This window comes from Podarcis liolepis (genome assembly GCF_965112155.1).
Source record: "Podarcis liolepis genome assembly, chromosome: 9".
Lineage (NCBI taxonomy): Eukaryota > Metazoa > Chordata > Lepidosauria > Squamata > Lacertidae > Podarcis > Podarcis liolepis.
The window spans coordinates 12,391,044-12,408,057 of NC_139564.1; the positions used below are offsets into that span (position 1 = coordinate 12,391,044).

At 46.3% G+C, this 17,014-nt stretch overlaps 1 protein-coding gene and 1 long non-coding RNA gene across 2 annotated transcripts in view; one reads left to right on the plus strand and one right to left on the minus strand.

The window, feature by feature from the left end:
- ANTXR2 (ANTXR cell adhesion molecule 2) overlaps positions 1-5,687 on the minus strand; it is a 149,534-nt gene extending 143,847 nt beyond the window's left edge. The window contains exon 1 of the mRNA XM_083458840.1: positions 4,513-5,687. Within this exon, the coding sequence (XP_083314966.1) occupies positions 4,513-4,703 (191 nt within the window). The 5' untranslated portion in view covers positions 4,704-5,687. The remainder of the gene's footprint in view (positions 1-4,512) is intronic.
- LOC310686055 overlaps positions 1-17,014 on the plus strand; it is a 448,979-nt gene that overhangs the window by 373,062 nt on the left and 58,903 nt on the right. The gene's annotated exons all lie outside the window — the stretch shown is intronic.

Below are 17,014 nucleotides of genomic sequence, written 5' to 3' on the forward strand. Positions count from 1 at the left end.
AGGGGAATTAAGACTAAGAGAGCTGAGTGGGGGGTGCTCGTGTAATCTCACTGTATACAAGTTGTACAAGGGACAATAAAGCATTTCAATTTATTGTTTGTTGTGCCGGTAGTTGCATTTTACAATATTTATATACTGCTTTCTAAGCAGACCTCACAAAGTGGTTTATCTAACATTATTACAACAACAGCAACAAAAGTTACAATACAATGGGTAGGATGACTTGTTTGTTTAGTGCTTGCTGCTGCTTCTCCACTCAGAGCAAGTACAGTGGTACCTCGGGTTACATACGCTTCAGGTTACAGACTCTGCTACCCCAGAAATAGTGCTTCGGGTTAAGAACTTTGCTTCAGGGTGAGAACAGAAATTGTGCTCCGGCGGCGCAGCACCAGCGGGAGGTCCCATTAGCTAAAATGGTGCTTCAAGGTTAAGAACAATTTCAGGTTAAGTACAGAGCTCCGGAACAAATTAAGTACTTAACCCGAGGTACCACTGCAGATGGGCCTGTTGGATAGGCCGCTAGGGGAGCTGGATGGTGAGAGTCCCTCATGCTCAGTTATTTGAACTGCTTGATCCATGCGCTTCTGGGCTCATGCAGATCAGCTGCACTACCATAGCATATCTTCAAAGGACACTGCTGCTGATCAAGTTAGGAAGAAGAAAGTACATCTCAGGTGAATGCAGGAGACTCTGTCCTCCAATAAAGGATCTCTACTAAATACAGAAATCTGAATGAATTAGGCCTCTAAGGACCAAAGGAGACATGCTGCTGGTCACACAGTTGCGCTTTCTTTGGCAAACAGACCAAGGGACGCCCACAGGACAACAAAGCAGGGAGCTTAACCCTTTGCCTCCCATCTTGGCTCCCGATCAAAATGTGCCACACTCCTCTCCAACGATTCACAATGGGAGAAACTGTCCAACTATACAAAGGGAGTTTTCCTCAGATTAGCCAGGGTGGGGTAGGGTGTTGATGATCCAGCTTCACTGGATCTCCATCAGCTCCAGTGTTACAAGAGAGGGAGAAAAGCTTTTCTCTATCTGCTTTCTCCAAGCCATCCCTAACATATGCCATATCACCTCTCACTTGCCCTTTCTGTAAACTAAAATATCCCAAGTGTTGTAGCCTTTCCTCAAAGAAGAGTCACTCTATCCCCTTGGCCATTTTGGTTGCCTTTTCCACACTTGTCCCAACTCTACAAGATCCTTTCTGAGGTGAAGCAACCAGAAGGGGACACAGTACAGTCATACCTTGGTTTTCGAACAGAATGTGTTCCGGAAGTCCATTCGACTTCCGAAATGTTCGGAAACCGAGGCGTGGCTTCCGATTACGCAGGTGCCCCAGAAACAATAGCAGAAGCTGCATTGGATGTTCGGCTTCCAAAAAAAGTTCGGAAACTGGAACACTCACTTCCAGGTTTCAATTGTTCAGGAGCCAAAACGTACGAGTACCAAGGCATTTGACAACCAAGGTACAACTGTATTCCAAATGTGGTCACACCATAAGACATTATGTTATCAACTGATTTATTTTCCTAATGATCCCTAGCATGGAATTTGCCTTTCCACAGCCACTGTACACTTGATTGACATCTTCACTGAGGTATCTGCTACAGCCCCACGGTCTCGCTCCTGGCCAGTCACCACTTCTTTGTTATGACTGGAATACAAACGTAGTATATGTGACGGTAGCTGACGTCACCCATTACAACATTTCCTCTTTGGGACACTTCCTCAATTTCATTCTTCATCTCAAGATCTCCTTGAGCAGGGAGCATGATAGCATGTCTCCAGAACTAAATTACTCTTGGGTCCCCATATGACCATGCACAATGATTCTTTGAAGGAGTCTGCCCATTTGGGGCAGTGTTAGAAACTCAGATATATCAGCTAGGCGCCAAATGGCTCATTAAACCAAGGTTGCAGTCTCCAAAATGGAACGTCTAGTTGCGATTTGGGGGCAAGACAGCTCTAAAGTCTTATTTTTCAAATGATGGACTGACTGCGAATGATTCTCAGTTAAACATCTGGCTAGTTCAGATGACAACCTTGAGCTAGGTTAAGAGCTTTGAGAACTTAAAGGAGAAAAGTCCCTTGATTCAGGGACAGTCCACATATATACAGTGGTACCTCTGGTTACGTACTTAATTCGTTCCGGAGGTCCGTTCTTAACCTGAAACTGTTCTTAACCTGAAGCACCACTTTAGCTAACGGGGCTTCCCACTGCCGCTGTGCCACCAGAGCACGATTTCTGTTCTCATCCTGAAGCAAAGTTATTAACCCAAGGTAATATTTCTGGGTTAGCAGAGTCTGTAACCTGAAGCGAACCCTTCCACCATTCAGCTTCCATTCATAGACCAAGGTAAAGTTCGCAAACCGGAACAATACTTCTGGTTTTGCAGAATTCATATACCGAATAGTTCGTTAACAGGACTGTTCTTAAACCGATGTGCCACTGTTTTAGAATTCTACGTGATGGGGTATTAGTTTATGAAAACAGTCCAAATTCAATGATCCCCAGGCATGCATCTCCAGATGGTGGAGATGTCAGGCACCATCCTGGTCCCAAGGCATCTTCACTTGGTCACAAGCGGTCGAAAGCCAGGTGCAAAATGCACCTGGCACCTGGCTAATTTTGAACACTGCTTTGGGGCATTCTAGCTTGCTGGACTTAATGCCCTCAGAGCAGCAACACCTCTAGTATATCCTTCCCTGTCCTTCCTATAGAAGTTTATAGCTAGATACAGCTGTATCCCACTGACACTTTCCACCCCAAAGTTTCCATTATGCTCACTATATCAATTCCACCCTCTAAGGCCAAGGACTCCAGTTCATCCACTGTGGTTCAGAGACTGCGCTCTCCTTACAAGACTCCAACCCTGAAGTTGCAACCTCAAGAGGTAGCATGTGGCATGAAACACTATTCATCAGCTTCTGCTGATGTGCCAGCTGCACCCCACCTTAGACACAGATAACCTTGTCATGTTTATCCATGCACGGACGGCATCCAAGCTAGACTTCTGCAATGCATTGTGTGAAGCTATCTCTGAAGAATGTTGAGGAACTCCATTCAGCAGCCAGATGGTTAGTTCGGTTTAGCCAGAGTGGAATTTTTTGACCGTGTTAAAAAGAAAAAAGAAAAATCTGTACTGGCTTCTTCTTAGCATTCCAAATGCAATTCAAATGCAGGTTCCAACATAAAAAGCTCTGGAGAGCTTAGTATCATGGTTTCCAAACACTCATCTTCTCCGATATGACCATGCCCATTCCTGAAGTCAGGGTTGGGGAATCCCTGATGATGTTGGTCTACACCTCCCATCATCCCAGATCACTGGTCCTGATGGGAGATCAACATCTGGAGAGTCATACATTCCCTGTTCTTTTCTTAACAGCATAACCTGAAGACGTCCATGTTCAGAGGTTAGAAAGGTGGCAAACTGGAACAGGGCCTTTTCTGTAATGGTGATTCTACTGCAGACTACCCTCCCTAGAAATATTCATTTGGCACCTCCTATTCCTCTATCTTTTAGGTGAATTCAGTGGTGTGTGTGTTTTTTAAGTCTATCTTTTTTCTGCACTCTGTGTGTGTGTTTCAAAAAAAAAAGTGGCTATCAAAGTTTTAACTAACATATATTGATATCTGTATTGTGTTATCAGCCCTTTTTTAAAAATCATCATTATAAGTCATGTTTATTTGCCTGTTGCTTATTCCTCCTGAGGAAAAGCACTAGGAAGGAACAAGGGTAACTTTCTAGGTTTCAGGAAGTCTCAATGGGGCTTCACCCTGGAACCCCATTTTTATATATTTATGCTAGCCCCACTTAGAGCAATGCAGTTAGTAAACATGACTAACTTAGGTTCGCTAATTTCAATGAGTCTAGCTACAGGTTAGGTAGCCGTGTTGGTCTGCTGTAGTTGAAACAAAACAAAACAAAATCCTTCCTGTAGCGCCTTAGAGACCAACTAAGTTTGTTATTGGTATGAGCTTTCATGTGCATGCAGGGTATCTGAAGAAGTGTGCATGCACACGAAAGCTCATACCAATAACAAACTTCATTGGTCTCTAAGGAGCTACTGGAAGGAATTTTTTTGTTTGTTTCAATGAGTCTACTATGAGTAGGCCTTAGCTGATGACAACCCCAGGTTTTTAACAACCCTCCCCACCCCCCAAAAAAGAGATCCTTTGATTATACACAAAGGGCATTTCCTTCATTCCTGAGCAGTGTAAAGCCCAGCTGTAGACTTTGGGGTGCCAGTGGGATCCCAAACCGGCTTGAGCCCCAGAACCTCTCTGATGCGACGGTGGTGGGCTTTTCTTTTCAACGTGCCGTTGGCGACACTGCCAAGGGCGGCTCTCCCAGCGGACAAAGTTAAGAGAGGTTTCGCGATGCGGTTGGGGGAGTTTGGTGGGCGTCAGCAGGCGGCGAGGGGGGGTCCCTCTCCTCCTCCTCCCCCTCCTCCTCCCCCTCCTCCCTTCCTCCCAAGCAGGTAAGCTCCTGCCCCTTCACTCACTTGTCCAGGACGAAGTACAGGTCGTAGGCTCCTTTGCACGAAGGCTCCTCCTGGCCGTGAGCCGCCAGCAGCAACAGCAACAACGGCACTAGCAGCGCAAGCCAAGCCGGCGCCGCCTGGCCCAGCGGATCCGAGGACCAGCTCCTGCAGCAGCCCGGCCCGGCCTCGCTCAGCCTCCTCCGGCCCCCCATGCCTCCTTCTTCTCCCTCTTTGCAAACTGCCGAAGTTTCCTGGCTTGCAGAAGCGGAGAGAGCGAGCGCCCTGGAGGAGAGAGGGCTGGACGGGGCGGAGAGCCGAGAGCCGAGAACGCGCCGAGGACAAAGGGGAGTTGCAGCAAACTCTGCACAAATCCCGAGAGGAGGAGAAATCTCCCACCCTGGAGTCCCGCTGGACAAACAATAGAGGCTGCAGAGAGAGAGAGAGGCGGCTGGAGGAAGCGCAAACGGAGCCCCCGTGCGCTCTGTGCCGGGCAGGCGCGCCTCCCCTCCGGCTCTGCCAAGCCTCCTCGGCCCGCCGCTTGTTGCTTCCTTCCCCGCTACAAAGTATTGATTGCCACGCCGAACTACCAATGGCGACCCGAAAGCGGCCGAGAGAGGAGATCCGCGGAGAGAAAACTTTGCGCGCGCGCGCCTGGACGTCTTTCCTTTCTGGGTTCTGTCTCCCTCTCTCCCTTCTGCTGCTGCTTCTTCTCTCTCTCTCTCTCTCTCTCTCTCTCTCTCTCTCTCTCTCTCTCTGTGTGTTTTTACAATCCCTTTCCTTGACCTTTTATGGCGCGAGGCAGATGTTGTTGTGACTAATTTTCTGTGATTGATGATTGCCAGAGGAGGAGAAGGGGAAGAAGAGGTTCTCCCCACCCCGAAGCCAGCGTCTTTTCCGGGGTCTTTTCCTCAGCCCCCTTTCAAGAGGCCGAGAGTAGGTTTGGCCAGCGTGGCCGGATCCTGCCTGCGCCTGCGGGAAAGGACGTTTTTTTCAGAACCGAGCAGAGCGTGTGGTTTCACCGGGCGCGTTCAGATTTCCCAAAAGCAGACGCGCTTTTGTTTTTTTACAGGGGTGGCGAAAAAACATCGGTTACTCCAGCCCGACTATATCCGTTTCTGCAAAAGGCCTCAAGGCTCCAATCGCACCTCTTCAGCGTTGCCATTGTGGTTGCCCGTGGGCACAGTGGCGACCTTAGGGTCTTGCCCTGGTGTCCACAAGGACTCTAAGCCCCACTCACTTCTCCTGACCCTGGGACATGAGGAGCTGAGAGGAGTGTGCCTTTTTTTTTTTTTTTTTTTTTTTGCCCCTGGAAAGTATACAAAAGTTGAGCAGGAAGTTTTAAGAGTAACACTCTTCACACACACACACACACACACACACACACTTAGTTCTTCAGAGTACAAGATTCAGAGTACAGTAGTACCTCGGGTTAAGCACTTAATTCGTTCCGGAGGTCCGTTCTAAACCTGAAACTGTTCTTAACCTGAAGCACCACTTTAGCTAATGGGGCCTCCCGCTGCTGCTGCACTGCCGGAGCACGATTTCTGTTCTCATCCTGAAGCAAAGTTCTTAACCCAAGGTACTATTTCTGGGTTAGCGGAGTGTGTAACCTGAAGCGTGTGTAACCCGAAGTACCACTGTACACCATGCCATCACCTAGCTGGCTGACCAACTGGCTAGCCACGTTGCCATAGCCAGTCGACCAGCTACAAGACTGACAGTTGTTGCCTAAGACTCTAGGCAACAGAAAGGACACCCCAGCCCTTTCTCAGAGCTTGGCCCTGCTGCTGTGAAACTTGAAACAGTAGTTGCTACTGTACTCTGGTGACAGCAACAGGCCCAGTCTAGCACCACCTCACCCATAATGTCTTACTCCAAGGAAGGGCCCCATGTTCCTAAGAGACAGAAATGGGAGAGATGGCTCCAGAGGGATATGAGGGAATGTATACTTGAACCCTTGTAAGCTCTGCGCAAATGTTAAGCGCTGTTGTTATTGATACGTCCCTAGCTCATTCGGTCCCAAAGGATGCCGCTCATTTAAAATATCTGTGCAAAGTCAAATCTAAACACAGATGCTATTTAATTTAGCAGACGAGACAGACACAGCACCATGGCTGGGCTGGGCACTTTTCACACTATCCAAGGCTGATACTTGGGTGGGTAGGAAGGCCACACAGCTATGGGTGGGTAAGTGGTGGAGATCTTCATGAAAAGCAACCATATATACCCATGAGATACCAGATAGTGGAGATCAGTAGAGGCCTGCATTTATTTTAATGCAGTTTTTGTGTTTCTTGTGAAATCTTTGTATCAAAAGCGTGATTGTAAACAATGGCGATCATATAAAAAAATGCTCAGGGTCTCATACGTGGTTCTCCCTCCATGCTTTTTATCCTCAAAACAGCCCTGTGGGGCACATTAGACAGAGGGGAGGGTGATCACCCAGGCAGTTTTGTGGCAGACTGGGGATTGAACCTGTGTCTGGCTGGGCCTAGTCCAATTGTCTAAGCACAATCGATTGTTGAACTGAGTCCTAAGCAAAGGCTTGCTTCTCTCTTTTTTTTTCTGGCTCTAAAGTTAGAAGCCAGAACTTTGACTTGGGCCCAGAAGCTAATTTCTAGCCAGTATAGACCCCTCAACACATATATTGAGGCAGGGAGTGGGGGGGGGGGACCAGTGGTAAGCCATAGCCTAGTACTGTCAACAAACTGTCAATTCAACTCCAGCTCATTTCCAAGCAAAAAATGTCAGAGGCGCTGTAATTAGAACTGCCTAGGATAGAAAGTCCTGAGAACTTGCCAAGCAAATGCTCTGCCGTTGCATTACAGTCCCTCTTTTAATATTTGCCGTCATATTTTGTCCCCATCACACTGCTGCTGTAAAAAGCTAAGAGTGTGTAAAAGCACACAAGTATTTCCTACACCAACCCCTGTGGTTGCTTGTGGTGCTCATCACACACACACACACACACACACACACACACACACATTCTTGTGTAATTTCAGACCCCTTATTCTGGGCTTTTCCAGATCCCATTCATGGCAACATTTTTTTACTTATTGCACTGTACAGTGGACGCTCGGGTTGCAAACGTGATCTGTGCGGGATGCACGTTCGCAACCCGCAGTGGTGCATCTGCGCATGCATGGGTTGCGATTTGGCTCTGCTGCACATGCTCTACCACCGAAACCCAGAAGTAACCCGTTCCAGTACTTCCGGGTTTCGGCGGTCCATAACCCAAAAAAACACAACCTCAAGCGTCTGTAACCTGAGGTATGACTGTACTTCCTCTGGTAGTGTCATGTAAACCTGCCATATGGTATTGATAGGAATGGCTTTGATGTGGCAGAAATCGTTTGACACATCCTGGGGGCCCAATTCCAACTCAACAATCCCATGAGCCACACCTACACCACTTTTGACCTCTGACCTCAAGCATGTGGGTGTGGCATTTGAAGGAAATGCTGTCCTGGACCTTGGAGAACTTTTAGTTAACAAGTGGCCAATAAGTCCAAATATTGTAATAGCAATACCCACCATCTTATTTTACTCATGAGATTGTCAGGTTTTTGGTTGCTTTTTTTAAGTGCTATTTTCAAGAGTGCGCAACACAGACCTCTGCATCTGTGCATAATGTCAAAGTCCTTTTCCTCTTCATCATTTTTTTTTGGGGGGGGATCTCGGTAGGCCTTCTCAGCAGTGGCACCCTCCCTGTAGAACGCCCTCCCATCAGATGTCAAGGAGATAAAGAACTACACAACTTTTAGAAGACATCTGAAGGCAGCCCTGTATCAGGAAGTTTTTAATGTTTGGCATTTTACTGTTTTTTATGTGTTGTAAGCCACCCAGGGTATAAATAATATAAGTATTATTATTATTATTATTATTATTATTACTACTACTACTGCAGTGGTACCTTGGTTCTCAAACGCCTTGGTTCTCAAACAATGTGGAACCCAAACACTGCAAACCCAAAAGTAAGTGTTCCGGTTTGTGAACTTTTTTGGAAGCTGAACATGCTCCGTTTTGAGTGTTAAGCTTCCATTTTGAGTGCCACACTTCCATTTTGTGTGTTCTGTTTTTGCTATTTATTTTGTGTTTTTCTTTTTGTGTGTGTGTGTGTGTGTGTGTGTGTGAGAGACTGTGTGGAACCCAGTTCAGCTACTGATTGATTGTGTGACTGCAGTACATTGTTTATTGCTTTCATTTTATGAATCAGTGGTCTTGTTCGGTAGTAAAAATTATGTTAAATTGCTGTTTGGGAGGTTGTTATTAAAAGTCTGGAATGGATTAATCCATTTTGCATTACTTTCTATGGGAAAGCGCACCTTGGTTTTAGAACGCTTTGGTTTTGGAACGGACTTCCGGAGCGATATAGGTTTGAGAACCAAGGTACCACTGTAATATTATTACAGATACACATCCTTCTAACTTGGAGAAGGTGGGTTTTTTGTCCTTGCCTTCATCCTCCATTTTGGGGGATGTGACATCCATCACCCGCTGCATGTTAGAAACAGAAAGTGTTGCCATTCTAGTAGCTGCCAATTCATTGTTATCCAAACCACTATTTTGATGAAGAGGAAAAGGGGGTGACCGTGCACCACTGAGGCATAATTCTTCAATTATACAGCCTCCCACCACCACTGTATCCCTCATAAGTAGAGGAAGATGACAGCCTTCTTTAATCCTTTTTCCAGGAGTAAGATTGCAGCCAAGGTCCACTGTTGAGCGCTTCAGTTCCACTCCCCAACATCTGTTGTTAGTCTTATTATCACATTTGTTTTAGCCATTCAGCGCCCACTAAGAGAACAGCCCTCGGTTAAAATTCCCTGCGCATATGTAGGCAAGCAACAAGTCATGTCAAGAAATACAGCTGTTCTGGAATGGAAGAAAAATGTGGCATTGCTTCATGTTAGATGGCTCTTGGTGACTTGAGCGTGCAGCAGATGTTCTGTGATGCAAAAAATCAGCTGAATGTGATAGTTTATTGCACCTTTCCCTCCACCACCTGTCAAATTTCAGCACAATTGGATTCAGCTATTGCTTTGGTACCCCAGTCTGAATTTTTAAAAACTTGATAATGAGACATCCTGATTGTGATGGGACTTTTTTCTGTGTAAACAAGCTCAAGAACTTCATCTGAGGCTGCAGTCCTAAGTATGCCTAAGGTAAAGGGCCCCCTGACTGTTAGGTCCAGTCATGACCAACTCTGGGGTTGTGGCGCTCATCTCGCTTTATTGGCCGAAGGAGCCAGTGTACAGCTTCCGGGTCATGTGGCCAGCATGACTAAGCCGCTTCTGGTGAACCAGAGCAGTGCATGGAAATGCCGTTTACCTTCCCGCCGGAGTGGTACCTATTTATCTACTTGCACTTTGACGTGCTTTCAAACTGCTAGGTTGGAAGGAGCTGGGACCGAGCAACGGGAGCTCACCCCGTCGCGGGGATTCGAACCGCCGACCTTCTGACCGGCAAGTCCTAGGCTCTGTGGTTTAACCCACAGCACCACCCGTGTCCCTCAAGCCTACCTCAAGCGTCCCGCATGCCTACCAGGAAGCAAATCCTATTCGACAGAATGGCACATACTTCCAAATCACCAAATTCAGGCTCAAGCTACTAATCTCATGCAGCATACCTACTCAACATATATCAGGTGAACACCTTAACTATCATGGCTTCCCAAAAGAGAACGTTAAGGTTTGAGGAGGCAGTGGGAGATCAGCGCAGTGCAAGTGTAGCAGCAGAACCAATCTGACACCATGGCCACACTGCACTGAACTCCCTGCATTTTGTCCTTCACCCTCTCAGTTACCAGCAGTGACACTGGGAATCTGGGAGAGCAACACTGCCTTGTTTGCATCACTATGCTGACACCAAGCAGGAATAGGCCTTCGGTAGGCCCTAATCTCAACCATATCTGTTGCATGCTGCAGCACAGCCAAAGGGCTCTTTAACCTCTTCCCACCCAGTGTGAACTGCAAGTTGAGGCTCCTGCCAGCGAGCTACAACAAACTGCTCACTCCTGTACTCAAGCCAGGAAGATGAAGAGGAAGAGTAGTGAGCAGCCAGAAGGAAGAGTTCCATGAAGACCTCCATTAGGTTGGGAGATAGAAGCATAAATGGCCTTACGGCTGGTGAGGGGCTATTTTTTTCAAGAGCAAATCAGTAGGTGAAGCACATGCTGTTGGCTCTTCTTAGAATCAAAGAGTTGTAGAGTTGGAAGGGACCCCGAGGGTCATCTAGTCCAACCCACTGCAATGCAGGAATCTTTTGCCCAACTTGGGGCTCCAACCTATGACCCTGAGATTAAGAGTCCTGTGCTCTAATGACTGAGCTATCCCAGCATTTGCTCAGCACTTGACAATCCAATAATCTATACTCCAAGTTTTGTTTTGTTTTGTTTTCTCAGTTGCGTTTATGATGTTACTGCTAAAAACTAATAAAATACATTTAGAAGAAGAGGGGGGAGAAAATATGGCCCCTGTTCAAATGGAGTCAACGGCCAGAGGTCTACAAAATGACTTGCAACCCGTAACATATCCTAAGGCCTCCACAATGGCCAGCTGTACTGTCTCTTAAGAGCAATGTACCTTTCTGAAGGTAATGGATGACAGCCAGTGCCTCTGAATGCCAAAACAATTTCCAAAGGGGAGGGAAGCCCATCTTTTACATGATACTCTTGCAAGTTTTGCAAATCCGTCTTTCAAAGCTTCTTGGCTTCCATGAAAAGGCAGGGACTTCTTAGCAGAATCTCATCTGCTTCGATGTCCGAACATTGAGACATAACTCAAGAAGATCCCGACAGTCTAAGATGAATGTCACCAATGGATTATTTTGGACAAATATATTGCTTTACGGATTAATTGTTTAATTTAATTTTACATTTTTATTTATTTTTTACCCTTGTTAAACCTCCTCCGCTCTTTGAATTAAGATCTTTCTTGTTTGTACATGATAAAACACAAGAAGAATTGAGCAGCAGTTGCACCGGTGATAAGCTAGCAGAGTCAATATCTTTAACATCCGTCATTTCCTTGACACTTCTAACAAAATTATTTCCCCAAACTGAATTGACAGTAAAAAAGAAAAAGGAGTGGGGAGGCACACCGTAAGACTTCACACAGAATTTTAAACAATGCGCTTGTTAGATTCAATCGCAACACCATTCCAATCTTGTGAGATCAAACACATCATTTCTGTTTTCCCTGATGTCGCCTTATGAGCAAAAGCAGCCATTTAAGCAAGAAACATACAGTTTCCAATGGAGCCATGAGCCCTTAGAATGCTTGGAGCAAGTGTTTGGGTTGCCAGAAACTTTCTTTGGGTGGTCCTAGGAGAAAAATGATTTTAAACAGCTGGTGTGTGGCTAAGGTCTGCCCATCCAGATCTGCTATGCTAAAGAGCAAAGATATAAGGAAGCTCAATTCCTGGTATCTTCAGGTGGGACTAAAATAGACTCCAGCCTGAAACTCTAAACTCCTGCTACCAGTCAGGGTCAACTGTACTTGGCTAGATGGACCAGTGATCTGACTCAGTAAAGGGAAGCTTCTTCTGTCCTAAATTGGAGAAGACACCCAAGGAAATCCACACCTGAGGGCACAGTCACATGGGGAGGAAGCAGAAGGATCTCCCGCATCTTTAGGAAGTCAATAGCAATCTGCTGAGAATGAAGCCTAGTATGGAGGCAAGCTGTGCTGGTCCCGTGGGTTCCTCAAGAGGTGAGGTCCAAGTCCAGTCTGTGGTGAAAGGTGCAACGTGAAGGCAGTCCATAGTAGCTGAAGCTGGTTGCAGGGCAGGGAGTCAGGTGAAGTCAGGGAAAGGCATGCAAGCAGGGAGCCAGGGCAGATCAGGAGCTCAGGCAGGTAAGCAGGACAGGGTTCAGGCAAGAACCAACAATGTTGCTCCCGCAACTTGGGACTGGGGCTAGCCGGCTTTTATCTGCCCGAGGCATAGGGTGGCTCTGATCCTCTGGTGACTCGTCTCTCCTGGCCTGGAGGCGAGCACTCCTCCTGCAGGAACTCTGCCCTTAGCCTCTGTAGCTCAGGAGAGGCTGGAGGGTTACCGGACCCAGAGGCAACCTCAGCTTCCTCTGGCGGGCCTGAGAGTGGAGCACCTGCAGGCAATGGGTCCTCAATCACCTCAGGAGCCAGAGCAGACTCAGCTGATGCCTGCACCTGAGGATCCAGCACAGGTGAGGACCCTTCAGGCTCAGGCCCCAGCCCCGGCTCAGCTGGTTCTGGAAGCAGGGACTCCTTTGCAGGCTAGGATCCCTCAGGTTCAACCTCCGAGTCTGAATCCCAGGCCATCACACAAGCAGAACTTAAATTGGGTTGTCAACATGATGCCCTAGAGATGTTAGACTCCAACTCCCATCAGCCCCAGCCATCATGGTCAATGGTCAGGGATGATGGGAGCTGTAGTTAAATAACATCTAGAGAAGACCATGTTGGTTACCTCTCACTTAGGTCAAATCTGCAATTCTATGATTCTATGTCATCTGCCTATGTGATGTAGTGGTCAGAACATCAGATCCAGTCTGGGGAGCCCAAAGTTCAAATCGCCACTCAGCAATGGAGCATTTTGGGTGGCCATGGGCCAGCCATATACTCCCAGCCTAACCTATCTACATAGTTATTGTGTGGAGGACCGTGTCTGCCACCTTGAATTATAAATGCAAGGAACATAAATGTGGCTTTGCATTGCAGAAAAATGGTTTGCAAGCTGACCACCATTAACTGAGAACCCATCAAAGCTTCTGAGAACTTTCAGGGTTCTTGAGAATAGAGTTTGAAAACCACTTCCATATAGCAGAACACTTTGAAAGGAATTATCTGTAGCCTGAGTACATCAAATGATTACATGAGGACTAGCCTCAGTGACTCATTTCCTGTGTTTTACAGATTTCATAATCTGCTTTTATACACATTGTTTTTGTAACTTAAGTGATGAGCCAAGCATCACTTATCATTTGCCCCCACTGCACCCTGGTGTTATCTGGTATGTCAGAGTTTATTTATCATTTATAGTTATTTACAATACATCACTTTTATTGCCGCTTTCATGTCCTGAGTGATCATTGCCTTGTTTATCCTGATGAAAACGGCTGAGGTTTGAGATCTTTTTTAAAAAATTACTGCTGTCTTTCACAGGCTCTGAAACTGGGAGATAGTGTCTTCATGAAAGCCATCCAATGGGTACACAAATAGGGGATAGTTTGAACCCAGGTTTTTGAGACCAGAGACTAATGCTACCCATAAAACCAAACTGGCTACAGTGGTACCTCAGGTTAAGTACTTAATTCGGTCCAGAAGTCTGTTCTTAACCTGAAACTGTTCTTAACCTGAAGCACCACTTTAGCTAATGGGGCCTCCTAATGCCACCGCACCACCGCCGCACGATTTCTGTTCTCATCCTGAAGCAAGGTTCTTAACCCGAGGTGCTATTTCTGGTTTAGCGGAGTCTGTAACCTGAAGTGTATGTAACCTGAAGCGTATGACACCCGAGGTACCACTGTACTTTGGCCATATGAAAAGATACCTTTGAGCTTCTCTTGCACTTGTTTTCATCTGATGAATGATAGAAAATATCCCTAAAACAGCATCATAATGGAGCAACCCGGGGGTAGCTACTGTGATGTTGTTGGACTCCAACTCTCATCAGGCATGGACAATAATCAGGGATGTTGGGAGTTGTAGTCAACCAACATCTAGAAGGCACCATACGGTCTAGTCTTGTAGTAACCCTGCCTCCACCATTCCACTGAATGCCAGCTGCTGAGCAGAATGCTATTGCACTCATGTCCACCTTGTGGGCTTCCCACAGGAATCCGGTTGGCCACCATGAGGTTAGGATGCAGCCCTAGATGGTCCACTAGCCTGATCCAGCACGGCTCTTATCTTCTTATATCTTTAGCTCCCCACAAACCCTGCCGCTTGTCACCCTAGTGTGAACTCCTAGAGGAAGTGATGTTTGCATCATCCTCTCCTGTTCCTGGCCACACAACAAAAATGCTGGCTGGCTCTTCCCTGAACCTGCAAAATGTGGGGATTGTTCTGCCAGTCCTCACTCGAAAAGGAAACTGCATTGAGCCAGGATGTGAAGAAGATCAGTTCCAGGAAGGAGGGGAGAGCAGCCGTTGAATGAGTGCCTCTCCATTTCCTGACACGCTCACAAATTTGCACGCCACCTTGACTCTGCTCCTTATTGATCTCAGAGACACAACAAGCAACTGGAAACAATAGGTTTTTATTTTGCTTTGCCAGCATTCACAGTCCAGGTAAATGGAGGCTGGAGGAACATCGTCCAGCTGTGGGGCGTGAAGGCCGCTCCCTGCAAGGCCCTTTCCACCTGGCCTAGGGGGCAGGGCCCACACTCACCAGCCCTACTATGTTACGTAAATATGTATTCTGTAGTTGACCTCCTTTGTAATGTTTTATTTTGAAATCTTTAAGATAATATTTTAGTTTTCTGTTATGTTGCTTTGACTGTGTACTCTACTTTCTTCAGATTGTTTTATCTATGTTTTATTGATTTAATATGCTGTAAACCGCTTTGAGATTTTTCTTTAAAATATAAAGCGGTATAGAAATTTGAATTATAATATATAATATAATATAATATAATATAATATAATATAATATAATATAATACCTATCCATTCTTAAGGAAATCAGTCCTGAGTGCTCACTGGAAGGACAGATCGTGAAGCTGAGGCTCCAATACTTTGGCCACCTCATGAGAAGAAAAGACTCCCTGGAAAAGACCCTGATGTTGGGAAAGATGGAGGGCACAAGGAGAAGGGGACGACAGAGGACAAGATGGTTGGACAGTGTTCTCGAAGCTACCAGCATGAGTTTGACTAAACTGCAGGAGGCAGTGGAAGACAGGAGTGCCTGGCATGCTCTGGTCCATGGGGTCACGAAGAGTCGGACATGACTAAACGACTAAACAACAACAAAATATAAATGGGCCATCTTTGTATTGCACTCTCTGGGTGTAACACTGATTTGAACACTCTCCTTTTTAAATTCCACTCTTTCGGACCCTTCAAAACCATTTCTCCTGACTGACAACAGAACGAGAAGGTGAGTAGTTAGAAAGGATTTGGTGCTATTTTTCCCAAGCTTAGTTTCAATTTTTGGCAACAATAAACATACCCTGGGTGAAATCCAGCCCTGCTGTGCCATTCACAGAATGGCTTTTGATCCAGCTGGGGCATCAGCTAGCACACAGTACTTTGGATGCCCAGGTGTTGTTAAGACTACAACACCCATCTTCCACAGCCAGATTAGCCAATGGCCAGGGACGAAGAGAGTTATGGTCCAACAGCATCTTGGGGCCCCAGGTCAAAGGACTATGCACTAACATAAGAGGAAAAACAGTTTCCTTCAGTCCCCCTTTCCATTGCAGTCCTCTGTGCCTCTGCGCTCCCTGAAATTCTATACCCTAGGATTGGGTTAAGACAATGTGGAAGGTGGCATGGGTGGCATGGGGGCGCAGTGGGGAGGGGAAATCAGAGAACCTTGCTTCTCCTCCTCTTCCATTAGTGCTTGCTTTTGCTGGATCACCAGTGTGGTGCAGTGCTGTAGAAAGTTGGACTACGGTTCAAATCTCCAGGTGTTCAAATCTCCAGGGTTCATATCTCCATGAAATTGACCAGGCGACCTTGAGCCTGACTCTGCCTCTTAGCCTAACCTACCTCACAGGGTTGTTGTGGGTATTGGACCACTTTGTGAGGATTGTACACCACCTTGAACTCCTCAGAGAAAAGGTGGGATATGAAACAAACAAACAAACAAACAAACCAGCTGTTCCATGAGTAGGGCAGCAGCTCTGGAAGTGTTTCATGCATATTATCTCTATAACTCCTATTACAAGCCTATAAACAAGCCAAAACACAGCCGTCTTTCGAAAATTCGCACTTCTTCAAATTTTGCAATGCAGTTCTCCAGTCAATTCGTGTTTATCTTTTAGTGAAAATAGCATACATAAATGCATTACATCAGGGAGCATTGCTTTGCAAAAAGGTGTGTAGATTGGGGAGAATTTCATGCAGACATATGCACATTGGGATTAAATTAACACTGAAATGTTAGTGAATTTCCCTCAGGGCTGGTTTTAGTTTTTGTTTTAATGAAAACTGATATTGAAATGTAAAGCTAAGATTTGGGGGGGGGGGGGAGTGGGAAACAGAAAATCCAAAATGATACTCCCATTCCTACCTGTAAGGTAAATCTTTGCTATTATCTCCACATGATGGGTTGAGGCTGCACACATACCATACTTTTAAAGTGCATGATACGCGCATCCCAAGGAATCCTGGGAAGTGTAGTTTGTTAAGGGTGCTGGCAATTTTAGCACTGTGTGGGGTAAATTGCAGTTCCCAGGATTCTTTGTCAGAAAGTAATGTGCTTTAAAAGAGACGCGGGTGGCACTGTGGGTTAAACCACAGAGCCTAGGCCTTGCCAATCAGAAGGTTGGCGGTTTGAATCCCCGCGACAGGGTGAGCTCCAATTGCTTGGTCCCT